The 9,476-nt window shown below is 42.6% G+C and overlaps 1 protein-coding gene across 1 annotated transcript in view; it reads left to right on the top strand.

The window, feature by feature from the left end:
* Window positions 1–318: 318 nt before the first annotated feature.
* The window catches only part of LOC133444572 (transmembrane protein 168-like), a 15,223-nt gene continuing 6,065 nt past the window's right edge, over window positions 319–9,476 (top strand). The window contains exons 1-3 of the mRNA XM_061722415.1: window positions 319–1,109; window positions 2,779–3,493; window positions 5,846–5,988. Coding sequence (XP_061578399.1) covers window positions 664–1,109; window positions 2,779–3,493; window positions 5,846–5,988 — 1,304 coding nt within the window. The 5' untranslated portion in view covers window positions 319–663. The remainder of the gene's footprint in view (window positions 1,110–2,778; window positions 3,494–5,845; window positions 5,989–9,476) is intronic.

Genomic DNA, 9,476 nt, shown 5'->3' with positions numbered 1-9,476 from the left:
TTCAAGTAGATTTTCACTTAAAATAAGTAGAAACATCTGCCAGTGGAACAAGTAATAAGATTTTTCTACTTATTTCAAGTGAAAATTTACTTGAAACCGGTAAAAATTGTCAAATAAGTTACTATTCTGGTGTTATTTTTTTGGTGATGGCTCTAAATGTTGAAATAGCAGTAAAACCACATCCATTGATGAAATGACTGAGTCTGATTTATGGTTCCGCGTTACACCAACGGTGTAAATGTGCGTCGCCGCGTACACTACGCCGTCGTTTTAACGCAGGACCATAAATCAGGCTCGGAAAAACAAGCATCTTCTCCGCGAAGCGCCTTTTCCTTTGACCCTCGGCGGACGCCGTCGTCCAGGGGCCAACATGGCGGCTGTCGCCTGACTTGAAACTTTTACCGGAGAAACTTTTGACGCCAAAAAAATGTTGTTTTCGCGTCTGTCAGCGGGATCTACGGAGCTCAATCCGCCAGGTTTCCACTTTACATCGGATATCAGATGAAACCGCGACGGGGACGTGTGGAGATGTGATCCGTTTGGCGGTGTTTACGCGGCTTCTTCCGGCTCGCCGACTTTTAACCTGGAATAAACTTCAAATTATAATATTTTTTTAATTTTTTTAAAATATCTAATTCGGACTTTAGGGACTCGAGGGGACATATGTGGCGGTTTGTGCGGTACTGCGTGAGCCGCGGGCTCCGCGCCGTGAGCGGCCAGGGGTCCGGGGCGGTCACGTGGTCCACCCTGGTCACGTGGTTGGGGTACCTGTCCGGGCTGGCCCTGGTGCTGGCGCCGGTGCTGGCCCTGCAGGCCCGCTGGGCGGCCCCCGTGCTGGCCCTGGCCCTGCTGGTGCCGGCGGCCGCGGGGCTGCTGCACGCCCGGTTCGGGCTGGAGCGGCTCGGGCCGGGGATGGTCTACCTGTGGTTCGGGTTCCTGCTGGGGCTGCTCTGCTTCCAGGGCCCGGAGGGGCGGGGGGGCCCGGGGGGCCCCGGCCCTGGGGAGCGGGCCGCAGGACTCCTGCTTCCCGCCGGCGTGGCCCTCAGGACGGTGTGGTTGCTGCTGGACCGGGTCCTGGGGACGGAGGGAAAAGAACCGCTGTTTATGAGGTAGAAGGATGAGGAATTACATTAATAATTTATATGATCTGTATATACACACATGTCCAAAATTGTTGGTACCCCTCAGTTAAAGAAGGAAAAACCCACAATTCTCACTGAAATCACTTGGAACTTACAAAAGTAACAATAAATAAAAATGTAATGAAAATTAAATAATCAAAATCAGCCATTACTTTTGAATTGTTGATAAACATAATTATTAAAAACAAACTAATGAAATAGGGCTGGACAAAAATTATGGTACCCATAACTTAATATTTTGTTGCACAACCTTTTGAGGCAATCAATGCAATTAAACAATTTCTGTATTTGTCAATGAGCATTCTGCAGCTGTCAACAGGTATTTTGGCCCACTCCTCATGAGCAAACTGCTCCAGTTGTCTCAGGTTTGATGGGTGTCTTCTCCAAATGGCATGTTTCAGCTCCTTCCACAGATGTTCAATGGGATTCAGATCTGGGCTCATGGAAGGAACTTTAGAATAGTCCAACACTTTTCTCTCAGCCATTCTTGGGTGTTTTTGGCTGTGTTTTGGATCGTTGTCCTGTTGGAAGATCCATGAGACCAAGCTTTCTGACACTAGGCAGCACATTTCTCTCCAGAATGCCTTGATAGTCTTCAGATTTAATTTTACCTTGCACACATTCAAGACACCCTGTGCCAGATGCAGCAAAGCAGCCCCAAAACATTACTGAGCCGCCTCCATGTTTCACCGTAGGGACAGTGTTCTTTTCTTCGTATGCTTGGTTTTTGAGTCTATGAACATAGAGTTGATGTGCCTTACCAAAAAGCTCCAGTTTGGTCTCATCTGTCCAAAGGACATTCTCCCAGAAGCTTTGTGGCTTGTCAACATGCATTTTTGCAAATTCCAGTCTCGCTTTTTTATGGTAGAATGAGTGTGAGGTAGACAGATATTGCACATATGATTATTGCACATATGGTTATTGCACATGTTATTATTGTCCATTAGCTACTGAGAGCAGGCCTGGTTAACAGCTTAGCCACCATCTTCCTCTCCCCCACCACCTCCACAGGATGGAGACTGCAGCCCAGGACAGAGCCGGCTTTCAAATACTGCAGGAATGACATAGCAGCAGTTAAATGCAGCTTTCTGTAAGCTTGAAATATCCACTGGGCTTACATCAAATACATCAAAACACAACAATAAAAAACAGTTTTCTGAACTTATCAATATGACTCTGTCCTTCACAGGATAAGTAAAATGGATCACTGCAAAAACTCACAATCTTAACAAGAATATTTGTCTTATTTCTAGTTAAAATGTCTCATTTTAGTAAAGAAATCTCATTACACTTAAAACAAGACTCATCCCTGGAAAAAACAACAATTTTCACCTGTTTCAAGTAGATTTTCACTTGAAATAAGTAGAAAAATCTGCCAGTGGAACAAGATTTTTTTTTGCTTGTAATGAGAAGATAAATCTTGTCCCACTGGCAGATTTTTCTACTTATTTCAAGTGAAAATTTACTTGAAACAGGTGAAAATTGTCAAATAAGTTATTTTTCTGGTGTTATTTTTCTGGTGATGTGTGTGTGTGTGTGTGTGTGTGTGTGTGTGTATATATATATATATATATATATATATATATATATATATTAATAATAATATAATTTTTTTTTTAACCCTGTTCAAATACAGGAGTCAGAAAGAGAGGACCAGGCAGCGGCCGGCGCTGCTCACGTCTGCGGAGCAGCTGGTCCTGCTGGGCTTCAGCGCGGCCAGCGCGGCGCTGCTGGTGCCGGCCGGCCTGAGCGTGGCGGTGCTGGTGTCGGCCCTGGCCGCCGTCATGGTGGCGCTGCGCATGAAGGTGCTGCTGGCGCTGCCCGGCCTGGCCTGCTTCGCCGCCGTGGCCGGCCTGCAGTTCTTCCCCGCCCTGGGCGTGGCCACCGACCCGGCGGCGCTGGCCTGCTTCTTCAGCCTGCTGCTCTGCGAGCCGCTGCTGGACGTGGTCTTCAGCGGGCTGTCGGTGACGGAGCGCTGGCAGCCCTACCTGGCCCGCCGGGCCCTGTGGAGACGCCTGTCCCTGCTGCCGCTGCTGCTGCTGGAGCTGCTCTTCGTGGCCCTGGCGGCCCGGAAACCGTCCCACTCGGACCGCTGGTACGTGCTGGTCCCCGGGTTCGTGCTGTGCCTCGTCTTCTGGGCCATCTGCCACACGGTGTTCGTGATCACGGCGTGGGGCTTCCACAGCAAGCTCAGCGACTGCCAGCGGCTGTGCCTGTCCCAGGGGCCCGACGGCACGAGTCTGGACAAGGTCATGGCCTCCCGGGGCATGAGACACTTCTGCCTGATCTCCCAGCGGCTGGTGCTCTTCTCCTTGGTGTCCACCGGGGCCGTGGCTGCGCTCTGTTGGCAGGTAGGGACGACCGGCCGGGAAATAAGTGCCATCTATTACCTCCTTTCCACCAAACCGGTTCCAGGGCTGGTTCTGGGTCAGGGCTGAGTTTGGAACCAGGGTTTTTGTTTCCACAGACAAAGAACTGAAATTCATAAGGCTGGATATCGAGATCACACTAACTCACTATTCTTAGTCTAAAGTATTAAAACTTATGGATTTAGTGGCATTTCAATCTGCACAAGTAATGTTTAAAGCAAAAAATCATTCGCTACCGGATAACATTCAGAAATTATTTATTGGGAGGGAAGGGGGTTATAATTTAAGGGGAAACCTAAACTTTAAATCTTTATTTGTGCGTACAACAAAAAGAAGTTTTTGTGCATCAGTTTGTGGAATCAAACTGTGGAATGGTTTGAATTTGGAGTTAAAAGAATGTACAAACATAAAACCATTTAGAAATATAAAGACAGTTTATTTGAGGTATAAAAATGAAGACTGTGTTTAAAGATCAGCAGCTGTGTGTTTTTGTATGTTTGTATTATATTTATATCATAGTTATATTATATTTATATCATAGTTACTGTATATTATATTTATGATATAGAGCTTACATTTGGTATTAAACAGGTTATTTTTGTAAAAATTATATATATTTATATAAATTAGTGTATTGTATAAAACGTAAATACAGGCATATCATTTATGTTTAGTTGTGGAAAGGGGGTGGGATTAAATAAGTTTATACTTCCACCCACTCCTTTTCGAACATGTAACTGAAATATGTTTTCTGATGTGTTTTTTCTTTTCTTTATGTGGTGGAATGCCCACCTGTATTTGTTTCTCTTATCTTTTTTTTCTTGTTTTTTTTTATACATGTTCGAAAAAAAAAAAAAAAAACTGGCCGGAAAAACCAGTTCCAAGTAGTGATGTACCGAAATGAAAATTTGTGGCCGAAACCGAAAATAATAATAAAAACTTGGCCGGGCGCCCGGCGTGGCTCCGGGGCGTATCGCCCGTTACCGGTGATCAAACAGACAGATTTAGCTGAAAATCTCGGAGGGTGAAGCTGGTCCAGCCTGGGACGGACCCCAGAAATCCCTGCTCCCAAAGCGGCTGGGAACCTGGACAATTTAGTCGGACGGGCCGCGCTTTGGGAACCAGAAAGTAAGCTGGAGCAGCGTGCATCACCGCGGCTTTAACCGGGAATCTGACCGGTTCCGACCGGCCGGGACCGCAGGAACCGGCCTGGACTGGTAGCAGGGACTCCCGGGGACCGACCAGCGGAATTTCAGCCGGATCTGCCCGGCGGATGTTGCACGACGGGCGCCGCAACCGCACGGCGGGCGCACAGATCGCCTCCGGGGCGCATCCGCGGCGCATCTCCCGTTACCGGTGATCAAACCGACAGATTTGGCTGAAAATCTCGGAGGGTGAAGCTGATCCGACCTGGGACAGACCCCCGAGGACCCAGCTCCCAAACCACCCGGGAACCTGGATGATTTAACCCGGATCCGCTCCGCCGCGGCACCGCATCCGACTGGCTGAAGGAAGGACCCCTCCAGCAGCGGAGAGAGCTGGTTGTGGCTGTGGTTTCAGCAGCGGAGGCTGAACCTATGGAAATCTGCTCCCGTCGTTACGTCACGACGGGAGCAGATTCTAATCGGCTCAAAAAAAACTACGTGACACTGGGGGACTCTGTCCGGCGGGGGTCAGAGACCTTGCAGAAATTCATGGTATTTTGTCTCCCCTGTGCTGGCAGGGTGAGGGGAGACCACTTTATATATGTTAAAACAAGAAAAAACGTGTTTTTCATAATAGGTCTCCTTTAAACTCAGAAGCGTACTGAGGCAGCGGCCTCATTCACTAAACAGCTGAGCAACGACATTTTACAACAACAGGAAAACCAGAGGGTTGGAAAAAGGTGTTTCCAGCTCTATAAAAAGATCCAGAGTAAAATAATAAAACCATTCAAATAAATAAGAGAATAATAAACAAAAACTATAAAAAATTAACATGGAAAAAAGTAATTTGTACCAGCAGCGTGTCATTTACACAAAATCTGAATAGTTTACTTACTTTCCACCGTATTCCTGTTAATGATATAAATCACCACAAATGACTGAAGTATAAACAGTATCTATTTTCATTTGAGAATCGATTTTAGAGCTCATAGATCTGGTATCGGAAGTATCGATATTTCAGTATTGATCCACACATCACTAAAGGTGAACGAGTTATGAACCAGAACCAGCCCTGAAACCGGTTTGGTGGAAAAGACCTGAACATTCTGGCACAAAAAGATGCTAATTAATGTCTAATGTGTGATTTTGTGTGTTTATTGTGATTTTGTGTGTTTATTGTGCTCCGCAGGCGTCCAGCAGCATCTTCGTGAGCGTGTTCCTGCTGGTGCTGCCGCTGGAGTCTCTGTTCCACGGACTCTTCTACGAGCTCGGCAACAGCCTGGGCGGGACGTGCGTGGGCTACGCCGTCGTCATCCCCACCAACTACTGCAGGTCAGGCCTCTCTGCTCCACTATGTTCATCAACTACCGTTCAGGGACTTTAACTGTACCTGGTAGTGATGCACCGAAATGAAAATTTGTGGCCGAAACCGAAACCGAAAATAATAATAAACACTTGGCCGAATACCGAACAATACTGAACATGGTTCTTCAGCAGTTTTTCATTTATTTCGCCAATTTTTTCACCATTGCATAAATCAAATAAATTTGATTTAGGCATGCTTTTAAAAGAAAAAAATCTTTTACAAAATTACAAGGTAGAAAACATTTGTTGAACATAAAAAACTGAACATTTTTTAATTTCCCAGCATTTCTTAAATATTCCAGCAGACATTATACCAGCAAAGAACAATAACTTAAAATAAATAAATGAGCAAAATAAATTTTTTGGCCATCTTTGAGCTTACGTTAGGCTTAACTGACTGAACATTGTAACATGGGCCTTAAAATAATAAAAATGCATTAAAGCGCTCAGGGTTTTTTATCATTTCAAATGATAAATCAAACTTGTAGTGCTGAAAGACTTTGCAGATGTGCCCCCTCTAGATATTTGAGCAGAACATTCATTGCAAACAGCCATTCTTGTATTATTCTTTGCCACTCTAAAATACTTCCACACTGCTGACATGTTTGCACCACTTCACTCCACGCTCTTCCACGTTTGATTTCGTCATCTAATTCTTATGTGGTTAGTTTTTGGTTGGCCAACCATTTATGTTTGTCGTGCGCAACAGTTACGGAGCGGCCAGTCTATTTCCTTATATTACAACGCCGTTATTAATTGTTCGGTTTTTTTCCCACTTATTCCACCGAACACCGAAAGTGTTTTTTTGCCATTTTCGGCCGAACAATTTCGGTTACCGAACAATCGGTGCATCACTAGTACCTGGCTCCACAAAAAAGTTTGTTTTTACGAATCCTCTAACTCGTCTCGAATGGTTCCGTCCAGCCTGCAAAACAACAAACTTTATCTACGGGTGTAGGGCTGCAGCTATTGAATATTTTAGTAATCCAGTATTCTACTGAAAATTCCATTGATTAATCGGATAAAACATATTTTTGTTTAGTTAAAGACAGGGTGCTTGCGCAAGTCTTGAAAGTCTTAATAAGTATGGAATTTTGAAACACTGTTTTCCAGACCTTGAAAAGTCTTGAATTTTGTGTGAAAGTCTTAATAAAGTATGGGGAAAAAATTTATGGTAGAATTTTACAGTATGCTCAAAGGCATTGTGAAAATGTGAAATTCATGTACGTTTTCATCGTTTTCATCAGTAAAAACATAATTTACTGTGAATAATGCATTCGTTCATTGAATACTAGGCTATAAAAAATTCTAACAAACATTTCTAATAAACACAATTGGTACAATCTCAACCAATGAAGTAGGCAGTAGGCACACAAGTATACAAGTACGTAAAGTTAAGGTCTTGGGAAAAAAAATATCAGTTTTAAAAAAGTCTGGGAAAAGTCTGGAATTTTAATCTGGAAAAAGAGCAAGCACCCTGTAAAGAGCAATTATAAATATACATAAGATGTTAGATGTTAATTGACATCACTAAAACTAAATTATATAATCCAGTAGGTTCATGGCTGTGCATTTAAAAACCCTGAACTTACACCAGTCGACCAAATTCACTGCCTTCACTCAAAAAACTAAGGATCTTACCAAGAAATGTTCTTATTTCTAACCTAAAAATGCCATTACACCTGATAACACACATCACTTAAAAGGTTAGGTGTTTTTCCCACGTGGTTCAATTGAACTTTCATTTGTGTCAAGCTAATTTCTAGCAAAGTTCTAGTTAAGTTAGAGTTTTGGCAGTGTTCAAAATAAAATTCTGATCCTGCTGTATCGGAGCACATTTTCTTTTAGTTAAAACTATAGCGGGAACAGATGTTTAGAGGAACCTATGTATGTACCGGGTGAAGGCTGATTTATGGTTCCGCGTTACAACAACGCAGAGTCTACGGCGTAGGCTCTGCGTTGTTGTAACGCGGAACCATAAATAAGTCGATTTAACGTGGAACAATAATTTTGGCTTTAGAGGGGGAACATATAGGAGAACGGACCAGAAGAATATAGAGTGGATTAAAAAATTTAAAAAAATAAAAGATAAGCACTGAGCTACACGTGTCTCCCGTCTGGGCCATTGCAGACTCATTGCCTGAGCATGTTACTAAAACCAAACATATCCACCTCTTTCTTCTTCCTTTTAACGTGCGCGGCGTCAGCGCGTTGTGCCGCATTAAATGTAGTCCGGGCGAAACAGCTGCTTTGAGCTGCAAAATTAAACGATTCCTCGAGGCAGAGAAAATTCCTCGATAATCTTTTGTAATCGAATTACTCAAATTATTCGAGGAATCGTTTCAGCCCTATACGGGTGTGATACCATTTCCTAAAAAAAAAAGAAAATCAAAAACTAATGTGCAAAAATTAGAAGTAGAGAAAGGTGAAGATACAAACAAGTTTTTACTAAAAAAGTTTGAGACAAATATATTAAACACAAGGGGCTTACATTTTTAAATTTAGTTAAATTAACTTAAATATTCATCAGACTGCTTTTAAATTCCCTTTGATTGAATTTTTTTTTTTTTTTCCTACCTGACGTTGTAAAAGGATGACAATGCAACTTTATGATGTGGTTTCCAAAAGAATCAATAATTATTGCCAAAACTCCGCAATAGATGTTAAGATTTAGACTGTTACTGAAATTTAACAGGAAGAGTGGGGAAAAAAAAGAAAATAATTTCCTCTTTTTACACCCCTTCATCAAAATGGAGAAAAATCTTTTTTGCACATTTTTTTGCAGGTTCTTCAGCTAGAAGCCTGACAGAAAGGTAATCAAGTCAAGAACTAATGTGCAAAAAATAGAAGTAGAGGAGGGTGGAGTGAACCGGGAATTAAAGTCTTTCTCTATCAACCTCAACTTTACATCATAAAGATGGAAATTTAGGCAAGATTACTTTCTAAAGCAACATACTTGTAGTTTATTTTGATTAAAAGCGTCCAAATGAGAGAAACTTGCTCATCTGTCTTTTGTATTTGTTCAAATGTCACAGTGGGAACTAGGGATGGGCGGTATGGACTAAAAAAATTATCACAATAATTTCTGGCATTTATCACGAAAACGATAAAAATGACAATAAAAAAAAAAACAATTCAACTCCACCTTTGTAACTATAAATCTATCACCACATTCAGTCTTTGGAGCCAAAACACTGCTGTAAAAGATACTAAATACTACTAAACGTCATCAATAGGAATTTTTCTTTCTTTCTTTCTTTCTTTCTTTCTTTCTTTCTTTCTTTCTTTCTTTCTTTCTTTCTTTCTTTCTTTCTTTCTTTCTTTCTTTCTTTCTTTCTTTCTTTCTTTCTTTTTCCTTCCTTCCTTCCATCCTTTCTTTCCTCCTTCCTTTCTTCCTCCTTCCTTCCTTCCTTCCTTCCTTCCTTCCTTCCTCCATTTCTTCCTTCCTCCATTTC

The sequence above is a fragment of the Cololabis saira genome, chromosome 5 (genome assembly GCF_033807715.1).
Source record: "Cololabis saira isolate AMF1-May2022 chromosome 5, fColSai1.1, whole genome shotgun sequence".
Taxonomy (NCBI): domain Eukaryota; kingdom Metazoa; phylum Chordata; class Actinopteri; order Beloniformes; family Belonidae; genus Cololabis; species Cololabis saira.
Note: the sequence above shows the minus strand (reverse complement) of the source record. Positions and strands in the feature narration are given on the sequence as shown.